This window comes from Liolophura sinensis, chromosome 3 (genome assembly GCF_032854445.1).
Source record: "Liolophura sinensis isolate JHLJ2023 chromosome 3, CUHK_Ljap_v2, whole genome shotgun sequence".
In the NCBI taxonomy this organism is placed as follows: domain Eukaryota; kingdom Metazoa; phylum Mollusca; class Polyplacophora; order Chitonida; family Chitonidae; genus Liolophura; species Liolophura sinensis.
The window spans coordinates 24,834,624-24,854,237 of NC_088297.1; the positions used below are offsets into that span (position 1 = coordinate 24,834,624).

Below are 19,614 nucleotides of genomic sequence, written 5' to 3' on the forward strand. Positions count from 1 at the left end.
GATGCGACCTATTGACGCATCTAATCAAAATAATACAAATCCAGCTCTGTTCCAAGACTTGTATTATCCGACAGGATTACCTGACAGATTTGCGCGCGTACATGTATAATTCCAGGTTCTGGTTGCAACAAATTCAACAATATTATCGGACAGAAGTGTGGACACAAGCATTTATAAGCTTATAACAGCAACTGACTTCTCCATGGAAACCACCAAAACGATGGAATCTGGGAAAACGAAGCGCAGAACCATAACCAACAATACTAAGTGAAACTGAAACCGAAGATTATGGCTCACAGACACAAAATTGACAGCCATTATAGGGATTAATATTTCCCGCCCACAAAGTAACCCTTGCCTATGACACGTAGTCTGCGGTTCATTCCTGCCTTTCAGATGGCGTTTAGTGGTCAAACTGGTAACGTAGTATACCGACTCAGTGACTGCAAGAGAGCAACGGTCCAGTCAGTTTAATACCGAGTCGCCATGGTGCGCGCCAATGTCCTTTGGACGACAGACCTCACAGACAGGCCAGTGACTACTAGTTGCCAACCCAAGTAGAAAAACATCTGCTAAGGTAAACTTAAAAGAAATCACCAGTTCTGTGCGCGCCACTGTCCTTTGGACGACGGACCTCACAAACAGGCCAGTGACTACTAGCGGCAACTCAAAGAACGAAATACATCTGATAACGTAAAAATAAAGAAATCACTGGTTCTGTGCGCGCCACTGTCCTTTGGACGACAGACCTCACAGACAGGCCAGTGACTACTAGCGGCAACCAAAAGTACGAAAAACATCAACTAACGTAATATTTAAAAAATTCCCAAGTTCTTGCACAAAATGACAAATGACAACCTGTCCACAAAGTAGAAATACTTATTCGTTAATGGTATAATTATTAAGCGTGTTGGGGGCCTGATGTTCAATATAAAAGTGGAAGTTTATGTTCATTAACTAGATTATTACAACCTCTTTTCGGAAAAATAAAGCCATAAAAAATAAAAATCATATTTCACATTTCACATTTCCCCACTCCATTGAGGTTGAAGAGTATCTTGACAGTAAATGAAAGTAGAAAACTTCACAAACTGGCATATTCCAATTTTGGGATTTAACTAGGTTTAAAAAGTAGCCTGGCCGTAGATACCCTAGAAAAATTCTACACTTACATACAGTTAACATTTCTTGATGCCAAAAGGTTCCAAAAGCTACCAGACAGTATAAATGGGCAGCTTTACGATTACAACACATTCCAAACTTCTTAATTTCAATGGCCTTAAAGAGAATAACCCGATAGTGGACGTAAATGGGGCGAAAATAACAACTTAACACACTTAAGTTTAATACATCTAGGTTTAAACAGCAACCTAACAATAAATGTAAATGTACACGAGGAAAACGAGTAATTCAGCACGATATATGTAAATTAAGAAATTTAGCCCATCTCACACATGTAGTAGTTGACTTCCTGCACGTGAGTTGATGATGTAAATGAGAGAGAGGAAGTGCCACTCTAATAAACGTCTGCTAAGACATACTCTGACAAAGGTACGAACTTTCTAAAGCCAACTATTTGTTAAGTCAAGACAAGAACATCAGAGATTTGATGGTTAAGTTGAGATAAAAAGTAAAAGCAGACAACGACCATTTTGTCCTTGACAGAAGTTTTGTTTGGCACATGATGCTGATATTATAGTTTGATTATTCCCGAGGTCACGTTGAGATGTAGCACAAACTTGTTGGATTTCAGCTTAAAGCTGGCAAATTTCCCCCCACAAATAAATCACCGTTCACACATGGGAGATATTTCTGAATTCCTTGTTTCGCCACGTCAAATCACACGGTAACCACAGCCAAAATTCGCACCCCGTACTTACAGTAATTCTTCAACCTTCTCGCATAATTGCCAGGTGTTTATTCAAGCATATTAGGAAGGTATCATTCTGTGACTTATGATATTAGTCTTTTTGTGAAGCCCCGAAACTGGCCAGTCCAAAAAAAAATGTACTTTTCTCTCAAAAATCAAATTAAAAATGTGCATAAATTGCACTGACAGTTGCTATTTTCATATGCGAAAAGGTTGAGGAATTAAGAGTAATGCAGAAACAGGTTTCTGTGACACCATTCCACTCTTCATTTTTGCTCAACTACAAATTGTGCTCATAATTTTTTCCCTTATAAATCCGAACCCTAATTTTCCCCAGAACATGAGGTGGACAAAGAAGAGGTGTACACAGTATAGCACTCAGTCTCTAGTGACAAACATTACATAGCAGAACTGACATCATTGTTGTAGGAGGTCCTGAACTGCACAGCGCCCTAACAGTGGTTGAACCGAGAGGCAGTCGTGGATCAGACAACTTCATGTCAGTGACCCAGCAGTACTGAAGAGGGAAAAAAACACATGCCTGGTATTATGCAAAACCACACAGTGCTAGGCAGCTGTGAAGTACCATGCAATAACGCTACAGTTATGAGGCTGATAACAACAGCGGTGCTGTGCCACAAGACATAAACTTGTGGAATAATGCTCTGGTATATACCTGATGATAATTCTGAAGTAGCACTACCATGTAGTACAAATTTTTCTGTGTATTTGAGAACTAGAAGGCTGAGCATCAGTTCATGTGCCAGCAAACAGGCTAGTCAATACCTGATGCTTCCAGAAAGTTTAGGGATGGATTCACAAGATTTGGGCTTTTCTTCTGGTGAAAGAAGGTATTTCATATAAGCCATTTAATGGCGATAACATTGTTTTTACAGAGTTGTTGTTCCTCCCTCATTGTAAAAAGAAAGATCACCATAACAAGACATAATCACCACAATGTATCTGACTATGAAGATTGTGCTCGGTAGGGAAAAAACAAGAAGCAGATACAAAAAAAAAACCAACACCATGCAAATGATTCACTCATTAATTCTGTAAGAGGAATCTGTAGCTTTACAAGCAAACTTGGTGTCATAAACAAAGTCAACAAGAGTTCTTTCACAAACTCACAGAGCAATGCATGTGTGTGACCACAGTTACACATGTCATTATATGGCACACCTTACAAAAATGAAAATATGGCACTAAAGAAATAGAGAATCGTTAATACTGCATAATGGTGACAGCACTAGTGGTGAAATCAGTGTGCAAAAGGAAAATGAACACCACTCATCATCATACACCATAACATGCACATGTATGTCTGACCATAAATCTGTGAACTTCCAGAAAGTACATCCCTTACAACAGTTGTACCAATGAAACTATAGAAATACATTATGGATCTGTGTATTCACAACTTCGAATTCCTATTATTTACAAAAGGTATTAACAGGTACTTGATTCATACATGGATGCGAGATACTAAAGATTGCCATGGTTACTAATGGTTATCAATCTGATTTGTGCTATAAGCTGTACACTCGCAGGTATGATACACCTATACACGAGTATGATATGGGGCTAAAATAGACATCTATGTTAATCACAGGTATTATGGTGGTCTGTATAGGTCATGGTTAGAGGAAACACAGTCCAGCCTGGAAAAAACCACAGCACCAAAACACACACCTGATGTACCTCCTGACGTAAAACTACAGCCATGCCAGCCAGACCTGGATTCATCCTTGTGACATCTCTGTTCAGGGTGTACCTGTCTCAAGCAAGGAATCATACACCGCTTGGACAGCAAAGGGTAGAGTCCATTATGATTCCTGTTTAAGTACTGTATAACTGTAGTCGTATAAAGATGATCCCACAGCTCAGTCTGTTTTAAAGATTATTTAAATAGTAGTCGACTAATAATACTTTACTACATATGTGTTTACTATGCACGTGTATCATTTCTGTGGGATTGCAATCTTTATCCATTTGTAATTCACAGCCTGTTAAAACAAAAAGCCTCAAAACCAGATATATGTACCTGGCACAATATTTATTTATTCATTTATTTATTTGACTAGTGTTTTACGCCATACTCAAGAACATTTCACCTATACGACGGCGACCAGCATTATGGTGGGAGGAAAGCCGGCAGAGCCCGGAGAAACCCACGACCATCTGCAGGTTGCTGGCAGACCTTCCCATGTACGGCCGGAGAGGAAGCCAGCATGAGCTGGACTTGAACTCACATCGACTGCCTAGGTGAGAGGCTAGTCACAATAAACTTGTGCCAGTTTGTTGTGGATGATTCACACGCCGCAATGTCCACACAATATGGAGCGAACATTTTGAACAAATATATGAATACATATACTGCACATGGATTTAAAATATATATGTATCATAAGTATGTGTAATCATTGGGAAAACTCCTGCCTATCACAGAATACATGAAAGCAGGACAACCTTAGCACCCCCCCCCCCCCCCTCTTCATTGGGCTCTCCCATCAACAAAGTTGTTTTGCAGTTTTGGACAGCTGAATAGACAGCTATGATTGTTAATGCCACCACAGGAGGCTGCTTACCCAGGAGTCAGCTTTTTTGGAAATCGTACATGTTAGGCCACATCATGAAGGACGTTATAAGAAAAAAAAAAAAAAAAAAAAAAGGCATTTCATGGGTCCTTTAAGATTTAACAGATTGTCTGGATGAGGCCAGGCCAAGATGAACTGCAAGTTTGGATTATATAAATCAAAATCAGTACACAGCTTTACTTCCGCACAATCAGTTGTTACCATGGCAAAAATTTAACGTTTGACCTGCGTGATATTTTCACATGCTGACATTCATCGTAACCATGTTACAATCATTGTCAGAAATTTAAAACAGCGCATCAAATCCATCTAGATGCACTAGTTTAACCTACAATCACCCATCTCTACTGTTACCCAATTACTATTGTCTCTTTCTTAATTTAACAGGTTGTGGTTGTATGCTAACTTAACATCATGGTTATCTCAATTTAGAAGCAGATAAATTCCAACTCTGTTTTGCTGATGCACCAGAAAGTAAAGTCAGGGCAAGACAGTATTATTGGCACAATTTGAGGGCCATTTTACAAGGCCAGGGGAGTGATATTGTTCCCAGGGATACAGAAATGTTTAGTTTTAAAAGAAAGAAATCAAAACGTATTAGATCAAAAAAATATTCCATTAACAGTTTTACCATGATTTCCACAGGGAAGTAGGTAAATTTATATAGGCAAGGCATCTTAAACAGGAATTCATTTTAAGATTCAAAGCAAGCAAAAATCAATGACAACATAGAAGATTCAACACGGTTCTTTACCTGCCGCACAGTACTGTATAGCAGCTGTGGTAGGCTGAAAACTCTGTGGTACTGTGCAGGTGACTTTTCAGCTTTGCTCACTGCAGTAGCTGTACAGTGCCATGCAGTGGAAATTATACATCTGGGAATTTAGAAGCTGCTAACTACTCTAGCTAAATCCCCACAAAATCCTATTTACAACAAATTCCCTTCACTTGACCCTGTTCTCGCCGTATAAAATACTTCTGAGTAGTTCATACGAAGCGTTGACGATTCCCCAGGAGATAAAGGCGCGCGTGTAGTTCAGATGGACACCTCGAAACAGTTTCTTAACACTGTAGTTCCGATGCTTCATGATGTACCAAAATGTTCGGAAGGATCCGTGATATTTCCCTCCCAGATGTGACTGCATTTTAGTCTTCACCACGTTAACTGGGTAGAATACGGTGCTTATAAAAGCACCCAGTAAAGCACCACTGATGAAATGCTGGAGATACATCGCTGAATTGGATCGGTAGTGAGGCAGTGCCAACTGAATTCTTTCCCGCCCAACGAAAAACATCATGTTACTGACCCCGTTCCGAAATAAAATAGGCGTGACGCCACGATAAAATTCTCGGTAGCCATATAGCCTAATATCCCTGAATGCATGGAGAGTGTTATTGAATCTGTGTTGGTAGTTTCTATCCAGCATCAACGTCTGAACTCGCTCGAACGGGGTCAAAATGGCCTCTGTGAATCCTGCCAAAACAGCGGCCACCGCCTGATTGGTTGTTGGACGGAGCTGTGGGTAGTGTGTGTTTATCGTGCCGCGGAAGAAGTCGTACATCCCAAACATTATCGACATGCAGGTAGTCTTCTGCAGAAGTGGAGGGAGGAGTCCTCGGTACAGCTGTGACAGCCCCTCTTTCTTCAGTTGACTGATGGCCGTGTGGGCGCGCACTCCATACAACTGCTGACGAAACATGGTCTTGTTGATCGGGAAAGTCACTGTGATGTTAATAAGAGCAGCCCCCCACCCACAGGCAAACTCTCGAGGGTCACCACTGCGAGGAAAACTCGCAGGCCGCCCAAACCCATGACTTGTGCTGGCTTGTCTCCCCTTATCCTCCAGCACTGAACCATCCATCAAGCTACTACGAGCCATTGTATCCCCTTTGCACCTCCAGCTTTCACCCTGTTTATAAGAAAACGAAAAAACAATTTCTACCATCACCAGAAACAGCTATTTAGGTTACATAGCACTTGGTCCATACAGTTGTGTGATCACACCTGACAAGCAGTTTATCTACAACACATGTACCATAGTTTTAAAGTGACATCAAATGTTTCTACCCAGGAAAAGGGCGACTGTAATTCTTCAATATTTTGCTTGTTTGCAAGGTTTATTCAGCACAATCTGAATATTCTGTACACACTGATATAATTCTACATTTTGTGAAGCCCTGAAACGAACGAATCCGAACATAGTTTTGTCTTCAAAATCAGATTTAAAATGAGCATAAATTGCTCTGAAAGTTGTTCTTTCATACGTGATAAAGTTGAAGAACTAGGTAAGCCATTCAACAATGTGACCATCTGGTTGAATCAGCTAGGTTTCAGAATAAGAGGATTGTCAGGTATTTTACCTACATAATGACAGGTGCAAAGGATAAGTACATCAAACATCATTCCCTTACACTGTAACAAATAAAATGAGCATAAATTGCTCTGAAAGTTGTTCTTTCATACGTGATAAAGTTGAAGAACTAGGTAAGCCATTCAACAATGTGACCATCTGGTTGAATCAGCTGGGTTTCAGAATAAGAGGATTGTCAGGTATTTTACCTACATAATGACAGGTGCAAAGGATAAGTACATCAAACATCATTCCCTTACACTGTAACAATTTCATGTACAGACAGCACATATTTAAATTTTATACTCACAACAATCTAGGTTAAGCTCAGCAATCAGTTAACTTTCTGCCGTTCTTCACAACATGTTCAAACATAAGGTCTTTCAAAAGCATTGCTGTCACAGCTGGAAACTGGAAACCCTTTCATTTCCAATGTATTATTATCTAACCTTGTTTAAATCTCACAGCCATTGAGGATCACAACATAGCAGTAGCCAAACTTGTCACGGGAACCCAGGAGCACATGAATAAGGGCTCTGTCTAGGTACAAATCACCATTCCTGAAGATAGAAAGAGAAAATTCTTCTTCCAACTAAGTAACCGGTGAATTCTTCCACCTCAACTAAAAGTTGTTCACATTACAAACCCGTAGAAAAAATCAATGAAACAATCAGCATCAATAATCTAGATTAAACCATATTCATGAGTATGGCGTAAAACACCAATCAAATTTATCTATTTATTTATTTATTTATTTATTTATTTGATTGGTGTTTTACACCGTACTCAAGAATATTTAACTTACACTACATCGGCCAGCATCAGGGTGGGAGGAAACTGGGCAAAACCCTGGGAAACCCATGACCATCTGCAGGCTGCTAGAAGACCTACCCACGTACGGCCGGAGAGGAAGCCAGCACGAGCTGGACTTGAACTCACAGCGACAGCATTGGTGGGAGGCTTCTGGGTCATTGTGCCTACCTGGCGTGCTAACCCCCTCGGCCACGGAGGCCCCTCACCAATCAAATAAATGAATAAATAAATCAAAAAACCTGAACATTTGGGGTATGGTGAGAACAACACTTCCAAGGAAACGGCAAGGGCCCCGTTACAGTGACTGATCTATCAACAGGACACCATCAACAGAACACCACCATCAACAGAACACCAATGAAGAACTGGCTGTTTAAGGAATTCTAAGTCTATCATACTGACCGTTTTGAAGGTCAAAAAAAAAAAACGAAAACAATACAATTCTTTTTTTTTTAGTATCTTCAGCCCAAATTCTAACAAAAATTTTTGTAAGTAGATCTCTTAATACATGTATACCCATATCCTGCATGAGTTTCCATAAAATTAAACTGGTAAATACTTGCACTTTATTAATACCTTTTCTTTCTTGTTTTAAATATTCATTTTGCTCCAACTGTTTCTGCACACTTGCATATTTATCTATGCCTTGGTACCTGTGTTTAAAATCATGCTGTGTGTAAACACTTTCTCTTTTTGAAGCATTTATTAAACTGCAGAAATGAAGTACATGTAGAATGTTTTTGCTTTTGGCATTGCCAGTTTATGATACCATTAACAGTGATCATAGTACAATGTGTACACTCTGCGCTTATTCAAATCACCCATACATGTACTTCTTTTCCACAATCAGTGTTCCTTCTTCACCAGACAGTACACTCTGCACTTATTCCAGTCACCCATACATGTACTTCTTTTCCACAATCAGTGTTCCTTCTTCACCAGACAGTACACTCTGCGCTTATTCAAGTCACCCATACATGTACTTCTTTTCCACAATCAGTGTTCTTTCTTCACCAGACAGTACACTTTGCGCTTATTCAAGTCACCCATACATGTACTTCTTTTTCACAATCAGTGTTCCTTCTTCAACAGACAGTACACTCTGCACTTATTCAAGTCACCCATACATGTACTTCTTTTCCACAATCTGTGTTTCTTCTTCACCAGACAGTACACTCTGCGCTTATTCAAGTCACCCATACATGTACTTCTTTTTCACAATCAGTGTTCCTTCTTCAACAGACAGTACACTCTGCACTTATTCAAGTCACCCATACATGTACTTCTTTTCCACAATCTGTGTTTCTTCTTCACCAGACAGTACACTCTGCGCTTATTCAAGTCACCCATACATGTACTTCTTTTCCACAATCAGTGTTTCTTCTTCACCAGACAGTACACTCTGCACTTATTCAAGTCACCCATACATGTACTTCTTTTCCACAATCAGTGTTCCTTCTTCAACAGACAGTACACTCTGCGCTTATTCAAGTCACCCATACATGTACTTCTTTTCCACAATCAGTGTTCTTTCTTCACCAGACAGTACACTTTGCGCTTATTCAAGTCACCCATACATGTACTTCTTTTCCACAATCAGTGTTCCTTCTTCAACAGACAGTACACTCTGCACTTATTCAAGTCACCCATACATGTACTTCTTTTCCACAATCAGTGTTTCTTCTTCACCAGACAGTACACTCTGCGCTTATTCCAGTCACCCATACATGTACTTCTTTTCCACAATCAGTGTTCCTTCTTCAACAGACAGTACACTCTGCACTTATTCAAGTCACCCATACATGTACTTCTTTTCCACAATCAGTGTTTCTTCTTCACCAGACAGTTCCTAAAACTTAATACAATATAATGAGCAAAAATTAACAATTACTAAAGAAAGTTAAAATCAATTATCATTCAAATTTCCAGTACACTCCAAAAAAATCAGTTCAAATATGTAAGGGGAATAACTCTCTTTACCCAAACTGTGGTTAAATTTGATAACTTTTATTATTTTGGAACACGAAAGATTGCAAAGTATCAATAACATAATTAATTCACACATAAACCTTTGTTTCATTTTGATAGCAATAATTTTCTTAGTAAATAACAAAAACTTGAACATTCCACTCAATATTTTTAATACAGTAAATTTAATTAATATTATTTCACAGTTTAAGTAATTTTTGAATACCCATTTCCCCAACATTTTCGCATACGAAAGAGAAGCTTACACTGTCATATATGTACATCTTTCATCTGATTTTGGAGACAAGACTACACTGGATGGATTGGTCAGGTTTAGGGCGTCACAAAAAATATAATTTTCTCAGTCAACACAGAATATGCTTAAATAAACCATTGCAAACATGCTAAAAGATTTAAGAATTACAGTATCATCAATTGTAAATAAAAGGTCAGGGCAGGCATATCACAATGACTAGATCTCACATACTCCAGAAATGCCATTCTTTACATGTAATATTTCACTATCTTTTGGCACAAGCTGTCATTATTTTGTAGGTCAAATAAAACGATTCTGTCAACTTTTACACACTTTCTACTTTGCTCTCTCTACAAAACAATGCTCACATTGTTTACAAGCCCTTAATTTTATCTTGCATTTTGGAATCCTAATGAGTACGCCCTATTAGTGCTGATGCAGGCACAGGAACTGATGGCCAGAAAAAGGTCTGAAAATACCTCACCCTACCTCCAAAATACATTAGCAATCACCTGTGAAGACAAAATCAACAGTTTTTGTGTTGTCGAATTTTAAACAAAAAAGTTGCCAAGCAGAAGAATATTCTCATGCCCTGTGATGACATCAACGACATGCCTAATTACCATAGAGGAGAACACAAAATAAATAAGTAGCATGCATGGCCATAAAACAGATAACAAAAAAGCACTCCCTTGCATTTCAAATGTTTCAACAGTTAACAAATTCTGAATGTTAAGACGTCCCAAGTCAAACCAGAGACTCTCCATGAAGGTGCAGTCAAGGTGATCACAAGATGACAGCGACCTTGATTACTACATTCGTACGGGTGACTTTCTAAGATGCTTTTTCACTTCGCAGGTTCACGTAAATATATTTGAGAGATGAGATTAGATTTCAAACAGACAAACCAGCAATTTCTGCTGAAAAAAATATATAACAGTTAAATTTCTAAACTCTTCTTACAACTTTATCCGACCACAGTTGCTTACCAGAGGAATGCTTCTCTTAACCACACATGTTTTAAGTAGTTTCACCTTAGCGAAAAACAAAATTCGTCTGCATCGCCATTTTAGTTTCACAGTGCCATCTAGTGCCGAGAAGGGGGGCAACCTCGCACTGCGCTCTGTTTCGTAATCCAGACATAGAAATTGTGCTTGTTTAATTTCAAGTGAATACTTTGACAGAGAAAAAATCAATTTGCACAACTATTCAGGTATGAATCTTGAAAGAATTTATAAGAACTTTACCCTAACTCGAAACTTTAACATTGTTGGAAAACGTGAGTAGTCTTTCTTGGCAGAAGTCTTCTTGGTAAAAAGATAGGAAAGGGTGTTTTTGGTGATTCGCTGTGTCGTCGCAATGTTGCCAACGCCAGACATCAGTCATTTGGCATCTGCAGATTATCAGAATGTTTATGAACCTGCTGAAGATTCCTTTGTGTTGTTGGATGCGCTTGAAAAGGAGGCCGAGTACTTGAAAAATCTCGGGTAATATCACCGAACTCGGTGTCGAATATTGGGGTCTGTGTAATCCTTGTTCACTGTACAGAAAACACCACTCTTTTGTGACTGCAAAAGTCCAAGTTCCAGTGTAATACGCTAACAGAAATGAAAAAAGATTAAGACAAATAAAACTCATTACCCATAGTACAATAACAACTAGGAATTCTGTCAGCTTTTTTCTTTTTGTTATATTTCTGTCAATGAGCATGAATCTTTTCAGGCCTTCAGTGTGCCTGGAGGTGGGTCTAGGATCAGGCATCTGCGTCACATTTCTGGGACAACTCTTGGGTAGCGGCTGTCTGTATGTGTAAGTACATGGGAGATGTGGTATGATGGACCTGGAAAGTTGCAAAGTATGGGGTGATGTCACATGGTAGAGTGACAGCAGTTCATTGGAAATGAACATTTGAAAGTCAACAACAAACGCAGTCATCATAATAATACAGAAACATAGTTACTTGTACACAAATGCAGTCATCATAATAATACAGAAACATTGTTACTTGTACACGAACGCAGTCATCATAATAATACAGAAACATTGTTACTTTTGTGGAGCATCGATGCTTGCGAAAGGTTGAGTACTAGTAATAATGAGAAGCCTTGATGCTTGTGAAAGGTTGATTACCAGTAATAATGTGAAGCATCTATGCTTGTGAAAGGTTGAGTACCAGTAATAATGTGGAGCATCGATGCTTGTGAAAGGTTGAGTACCAGTAATAATGAGAAGCCTTGATGCTTGTGAAAGGTTGAGTACCAGTAATAATGAGAAGCCATGATGCTTGTGAAAGGTTGAGTACCAATAATAATGAGAAGCCTTGATGCTTGTGAAAGGTGGAGTAGTAGTAATAATGTGAAGCCTTGATGCTTAATAATGAGAAGCCTTGATGCTTGTGAAAGGTTGAGTACCAATAATAATGAGAAGCCTTGATGCTTGTGAAAGGTGGAGTAGCAGTAACAATGTGAAGCCCTGATGCTTGTGAAAGGTTGAGTACCAGTAATAATGAGAAGCCTTGATGCTTGTGAAAGGTCGAGTACCAGTAATAATGTGAAGCCCTGATGCTTGTGAAAGGTTGATTACCAGTAATAATGTGAAGCCTTGATGCTTGTGAAAGGTTGAGTACCAGTAATAATGTGGAGCATCGATGCTTGTGAAAGGTCGAGTACCAGTAATAATGTGGAGCATCGATGCTTGTGAAAGGTTGAGTACCAGAAATAATGAGAAGCCTTGATGCTTGTGAAAGGTTGAGTACCAGTAATAATGAGAAGCCTTGATGCTTGTGAAAGGTTGAGTACCAATAATAATGAGAAGCCTTGATGCTTGTTAAAGGTGGAGTAGCAGTAATAATGTGAAGCCTTGATGCTTAATAATGAGAAGCCTTGATGCTTGTGAAAGGTTGAGTACCAATAATAATGAGAAGCCTTGATGCTTGTGAAAGGTGGAGTAGCAGTAATAATGTGAAGCCCTGATGCTTGTGAAAGGTTGAGTACCAGTAATAATGTGGAGCCCTGATGCTTGTGAAAGGTCGAGTACCAGTAATAATGTGAAGCCCTGATGCTTTTGAAAGGTTGAGTACCAGAAATAATGAGAAGCCTTGATGCTTTTGAAAGGTTGAGTACCAATAATAATGAGAAGCCTTGATGCTTGTGAAAGGTGGAGTAGCAGTAATAATGAGAAGCCCTGATGCTTGTGAAAGGTTGAGTACCAGTAATAATGTGGAGCCCTGATGCTTGTGAAAGGTCGAGTACCAGTAATAATGTGAAGCCCTGATGCTTTTGAAAGGTTGAGTACCAGAAATAATGAGAAGCCTTGATGCTTGTGAAAGGTTGAGTACCAGTAATAATGTGGAGCATCGATGCTTGTGAAAGGTCGAGTACCAGTAATAATGTGGAGCCCTGATGCTTGTGAAAAGTTGAGTACCAGTAATAATGAGAAGCCTTGATGCTTGTGAAAGGTCGAGTACCAGTAATAGTGTGAAGCCTTGATGCTTGTGAAAGGTTGAGTACCAGTAATAATGTGAAGCATCCATGCTTGTGAAAAGTTGAGTACCAGTAATAATGTGGAGCATCGATACTTGTGAAAGGTCGAGTACCAGTATGCTCACAAAGTAGTAGGCCATCCTGGTTTTAGGGCGTTTGCAGCTATGAGGATTAGGAACTAAGATGGCAATACACACAGGGACAATGACATACCAGTGCAGATATTCAGACGAAAACGCACATCTTGTAAAGAATAAAAAATTGTAGATGAAAACAAAACGCGATCTATCATGTGATATAGTGCAGACACATGGGACCAAATTCGGCAGGAAACACCATAGTTTCAGGGCTGGGTGCAATTCAGATATATACAAAATAATCCCATCCAATTGCCAGTTGGATAGCTAGAGTAATACTTATTACATGTGAAACTTGGTCGGTTAGTTTGCTAAAACCTCACTCCGCCAGCAACCTGATGACAGTTGTGGGTTTTCCCTCTGCCCAGCTTCCTCCCATCATAATGCAAGCGGCCTTTGTATAAGGGAAATATTCTTGAGTACGGTGTAAAACACCAATCAAATAAATAAATAAAAAAACCTTCATCGTTATTCTACCTTCTGCAGCTTTAAGTCAGAAGAATTGTCAGGTGCCAAGCCAATAGCATTGACTTTCTTTGGGCAGAGCCCACATTTTGCCCACACATAAATGTAGACATGTTTACATAAGTAAAACCTCCTGGAGTAGTATGCCTCATGTTAAGATATAAAATACCTTGTCTTGATCCAGTGGCACAGATATTAATCCTCAGGCTGCAAAAGTCAGTCATCAGACAGCGCAGAGGAATGGAGTGTCCCTGGAGCCAGTCATCACTGACCTGGTAAGTGTCCCTGCAGTCGGTCATCACTGACCTGATAAGTGTACCTACAGCCAGTCATCACTGACCTGATAAGTGTGCCTACAGCAGTACAACCAGTCATCACTGACCTGGTAAGTGTCCCTGCAGCCAGTTATCACTGACCTGGTAAGTGTTCCTGCAGTCAGTCATCACTGACCTGATAAGTGTACCTACAGCAGTACAACCAGTCATCACTGACCTGGTAAGTGTCCCTGCAGCCAGTCATCACTGACCTGGTAAGTGTCCCTGCAGCCAGTTATCACTGACCTGGTAAGTGTTCCTGCAGTCAGTCATCACTGACCTGATAAGTGTGCCTACAGCAGTACAACCAGTCATCACTGACCTGGTAAGTGTCCCTGCAGCCAGTCATCACTGACCTGGTAAGTGTCCCTGCAGCCAGTTATCACTGACCTGGTAAGTGTTCCTGCAGTCAGTCATCACTGACCTGATAAGTGTACCTACAGCAGTACAACCAGTCATCACTGACTTGGTAAGTGTCCCTGCAGCCAGTCATCACTGACCTGGTAAGTGTCCCTGCAGCCAGTCATCACTGACCTGATAAGTGTACCTACAGCAGTTCAACCAGTCATCACTGACCTGGTAAGTGTCCCTGCAGCCAGTTATCACTGACCTGGTAAGTGTTCCTGCAGTCAGTCATCACTGACCTGATAAGTGTACCTACAGCAGTACAACCAGTCATCACTGACTTGGTAAGTGTCCCTGCAGCCAGTCATCACTGACCTGGTAAGTGTCCCTGCAGTCAGTCATCACTGACCTGATAAGTGTACCTACAGCAGTACAACCAGTCACCACTGACTTGGTAAGTGTCCCTGCAGCCAGTCATCACTGACCTGGTAAGTGTCCCTGCAGCCAGTCATCACTGACCTGATAAGTGTACCTACAGCAGTTCAACCAGTCATCACTGACTTGGCAAGTGTCCCTGCAGCCAGTTATCACTGACCTGGTAAGTGTCCCTGCAGCCAGTTATCACTGACCTGGTAAGTGTTCCTGCAGCCAGTCATCACTGACCTGATAAGTGTACCTACAGCAGTTCAACCAGTCATCACTGACTTGGCAAGTGTCCCTGCAGCCAGTTATCACTGACCTGGTAAGTGTTCCTGCAGCCAGTCATCACTGACCTGGTAAATGTCCCGGGGTCAACCATCACTAATCTGATAAGTGTCCCTGCAGCCAGTCATCACAGACCTGATAAGTGTGCCTACAGTTTTACAACCTGTCATCACTGACCTGGTAAGTGTACCCTCATCGGTACAACCTGTCATTGCTGACCTGGTAAGTGTGCCTACAACAGTGCAACCTGTCGTTACGGACCTGGCAATGGTACAACCTGTCATTATGGACCTGGTAAGTATGACTGCATCGGTACAACCTGTCATTACGGACCTGATAAGTGTGCCTGCATCGGTACAACCTGTCATTACGGACCTGATAAGTGTGCCTACAACAGTGCAACCTGTCATTACTGACCTGTTAAGTGTGCCTGCATTGGTACAACCTGTCATTACTGACTTGGTAATTGTGCCTACAACAGTGCAACCTGTCGTTACGGACCTGGTAAGTTTGCCTGCATCGGTACATCCTGTCATTACAGACCTGGTAAGTATGCCTGCATCGGTACAACCTCTCATTACTGATCTGTTAAGTGTGCCTGCATTGGTACAACCTGTCATTACGGACCTGTTTAGTGTGCCTGCATTGGTACAACCTCTCATTATGGACCTGTTTAGTGTGCCTGCATCGGTACAAACCTGTCATTATGGACCTGGTAAGTATGCCTGCATGGGTACAACCTGTCATTACTGACCTGGTACTTTTGCTTACATGGTGCAACCTGTCATTACTGACTTGGTAAGTGTGCTTACAATGGTACAATCTATCGTTACGGACCTGGTAAGTGTCTTCGGAGCCAGTCATCTCTGAGTTTGCCTCAGTTCACCCATCTAGCTCATAGTCAATAAGGTTAAGAGTTCAATTCCAGTAGGAATTGCTGCAGCTGTGTCACCGGGATAACCAGCTGAGGATTTGAAACGACAGTCTCAGGATTGTCAGTCTACACCTCCATCCCTAGACTAAGCTATCTACCTCCAGCCTGGAGGACTATGCTTCTAACCTTGTGTCATTAAAGGAATATTGTCTGATGTGGACAAGTTATCTTATTATTTCTGTGCAGTTCATGTGTTCCTCTACCTGGGCTATACATGTTAGTCTTCAAAATCTTGTCAATAAGGAATTCCATCTCCATCTAAAGTTATACTTTACTACTTGAATTTGTTCAGGATTTATGTTGTCAGTGCATGAAGATAATGTAATTATTCGTTAATTAATATTAACATCGATAACTTTGTCATTATTTCTGCAAACAGGTGTCAGCATTGTCTCCACGGTTACATGGCTGTGTGGATGTGATGATATTTAACCCTCCCTATGTCGTTACGCCATCAGAAGAGGTGAGATCATAGAGCATGTGTTCAACTCTCAGTTATGAAGTAAGGCGAGGTATTGTGACACAGTGGGTACCCTGTTGGCCCAGATGACTGTGCAGTTCAGACTTCCTGATTAGTTCAATAAGAATTGACATTGTTTCAAACCTTGAGGATTGATGTTGATTTATGTTGAGAACTTTGATTTTGAGAACTGTGATGGCTGTAGAGGACTATGATGGTTGAAGCCAAACCACCCACTCTCCAGTTTCTTTAGAGAACTGTGATGGTTACAGCCAAATCACCCACTCTCCAGTTTCTTCAGAGAACTGTGATGGTTACAGCCAAATCACCCACTCTCCAGTTTCTTCAGAGAACTGTGATGGTTACAGCCAAATCACCCACTCTCCAGTTTCTTCAGAGAACTGTGATGGTTGAAGCCAAATCACCCACTCTTCAGTTTCTTCAGAGAACTGTGATGGTTACAGCCAAATCACCCACTCTTCAGTTTCTTCAGAGAACTGTGATGGTTGAAGCCAAATCACCCACTCTCCAGTTTCTTCAGAGAACTGTGATGGTTACAGGCAAATCACCCACTCTCCAGTTTCTTCAGAGAACTGTGATGGTTACAGCCAAATCACCCACTCTCCAGTTTCTTCAGAGAACTGTGATGGTTGAAGCCAAATCACCCTTTCTCCAGTTTCTTCAGAGAACTGTGATGGTTACAGCCAAATCACCCACTCTCCAGTTTCTTCAGAGAACTGTGATGGTTACAGCCAAATCACCCACTCTCCAGTTTCTTCAGAGAACTGTGATGGTTACAGCCAAATCACCCACTCTCCAGTTTCTTCAGAGAACTGTGATGGTTACAGCCAAATCACCCACTCTCCAGTTTCTTCAGAGAACTGTGATGGTTACAGCCAAATCACCCACTCTTCAGTTTCTTCAGAGAACTGTGATGGTTACAGCCAAATCACCCACTCTTCAGTTTCTTCAGAGAACTGTGATGGTTGAAGCCAAATCACCCACTCTCCAGTTTCTTCAGAGAACTGTGATGGTTACAGGCAAATCACCCACTCTCCAGTTTCTTCAGAGAACTGTGATGGTTACAGCCAAATCACCCACTCTCCAGTTTCTTCAGAGAACTGTGATGGTTGAAGCCAAATCACCCACTCTCCAGTTTCTTCAGAGAACTGTGATGGTTACAGCCAAATCACCCTTTCTCCAGTTTCTTCAGAGAACTGTGATGGTTACAGCCAAATCACCCACTCTCCAGTTTCTTCAGAGAACTGTGATGGTTACAGCCAAATCACCCACTCTCCAGTTTCTTCAGAGAACTGTGATGGTTACAGCCAAATCACCCACTCTTCAGTTTCTTCAGAGAAAACCTAAGAACTGTTGCACAACATTGTTGGAAATATCGCCTTCAAACTGTACAATGTTGTACAGATGGTACCATTCAGTGTTTTAGGTCCTCATTTTACGGGAGTGATGTAATCTGATGAACAGTTGCCAATACCTTCATATGAAACAACCGACATATATCCACACACAGAGATTCCTTCCCTTATACTGGGATACTCATAAATAATTATAGCCTCCTGCCAAATCTGCAATATTTCTGACATATCTGGGTGATAAATTGCTCAGACAAGGAACTCTTCCAAATGCAACTGCTTATCAAATAGCAGTCAGTTAGTGAAGTTAACATACATATATTTACAGGTGGGTGGGACAGGAATAGAGGCATCCTGGGCTGGTGGTATCAAAGGGAGAGAAGTCACGGATAGGCTCTTACCTGATGTCAATAAACTTCTCTCACCAGGAGGCGCTTTTTACCTGCTGATCATCAAGGAAAATGACAAAGGTTGGTGTTCAGTGTACTACTATCTGAAACTTCTCTCACCAGGAGGCGCTTTTTACCTGCTGATCATCAAGGAAAATGACAAAGGTTGGTGTTCAGTGTGCTACTATCTGAAACTTCTCTCACCAGGAGGCGCTTTTTACCTGCTGATCATCAAGGAAAATGACAAAGGTTGGTGTTCAGTGTGCTACTATCTGAAACTTTTGGAAGACAAACTAAATAGTGTTCACCATGACATTTCTTCATTCGGTGGACCTCCCAGTGGATCAGCTGATCAGAGCCGGAACAAGATCGCAAGTTCAAATCCAGCTCTTGCCAGTTTGGCTGTGATCTTCCACCTTCTTCCAACAATAAGCCTAACTGGTGTTGAACAAGCATAAAAATTCCTCGTACTGCTTGGTACAACATAAAACGCAACTTAAATGAGTGAAGAAATAAAACACTCAAATAATTATAAATAAATTATGTGCAAAGATGCCTTGTTGTCATTGCACTGATCGTCTCAGTAGTATGCATATTTATCACATTTCAACTAACGATGGTGTGCCGTGTTTTTATTTTTTGTTCTTACTAGATGATCTTGCTCGGGTTATGAAATCTTCTGGGTTTTCCACAACCGTTGTTCTGTCAAGAAGATCTGGACCTGAATTTCTGTCCGTGTTGAAATTTGTGCGTCATTCTAGTCCAAAAGCACCAGACGGCTGAGAGGATAGGGAAGGACTTCTGGATACAGAGACAGTCCTGCCAGTATTGGAGTAATGTTTCCATAGCAACTGGTGAGTTAAATGAGAGATCACTTGAACATCACGGACTTTCCAACTTGATTCATTCTGGCATGAGGACGTGAACATTCAATGTATCACCAATCATAGTTCACTCGTGGGACTGCTTCAGTGGCTGCCTGAAAGTTGGGAAGCCTGGGATCAGACCAGGGTTGAGTCAGACTAAAGGATTTAAAAATGGAACTTGTTGCTGCCTGGCATGGCGTTCAGTCCTGAGAGGTTAGAGCAAATAAACAGGACTAGTAGCTCTTGTGTCAGGATAAAGTAACTGGTTGGAGTGTCATGTTTGGTGTCT

At 40.9% G+C, this 19,614-nt stretch overlaps 2 protein-coding genes across 5 annotated transcripts; one reads left to right on the plus strand and one right to left on the minus strand.

Annotated features, from left to right (window-relative positions):
• Positions 1–4,485: 4,485 nt before the first annotated feature.
• Positions 4,486–10,929, minus strand: LOC135463990 (mitochondrial nicotinamide adenine dinucleotide transporter SLC25A51-like). Of its 2 annotated transcripts, XM_064741461.1 has the most exons (3): positions 10,845–10,929; positions 7,268–7,378; positions 4,486–6,377 (listed from the first exon to the last, which is right to left on the minus strand). In XM_064741461.1, exon 3 carries the CDS (start codon positions 6,345–6,347, stop codon positions 5,412–5,414), a length of 936 nt encoding a protein of 311 aa, XP_064597531.1. In that variant the 5' UTR covers positions 6,348–6,377; positions 7,268–7,378; positions 10,845–10,929; the 3' UTR covers positions 4,486–5,411. The 2 variants fall into 2 exon arrangements, with proteins under 2 accessions (XP_064597531.1, XP_064597532.1); XM_064741462.1 differs by lacking the exon at positions 7,268–7,378 and having other exon boundaries at positions 10,845–10,922.
• A 249-nt stretch (positions 10,930–11,178) lies between these two features.
• On the plus strand, positions 11,179–19,542 carry LOC135464084 (methyltransferase N6AMT1-like). 3 transcript variants are annotated; one of them, XM_064741572.1, is made up of 7 exons: positions 11,179–11,342; positions 11,578–11,664; positions 14,124–14,214; positions 16,617–16,700; positions 18,399–18,540; positions 18,583–18,708; positions 19,112–19,542. In XM_064741572.1, exons 1-7 carry the CDS (start codon positions 11,215–11,217, stop codon positions 19,240–19,242), a joined length of 789 nt encoding a protein of 262 aa, XP_064597642.1. In that variant the 5' UTR covers positions 11,179–11,214; the 3' UTR covers positions 19,243–19,542. The 3 variants fall into 3 exon arrangements, with proteins under 3 accessions (XP_064597642.1, XP_064597641.1, XP_064597643.1); XM_064741571.1 differs by having other exon boundaries at positions 18,399–18,708; XM_064741573.1 differs by lacking the exon at positions 18,583–18,708.
• Positions 19,543–19,614: the final 72 nt, after the last annotated feature.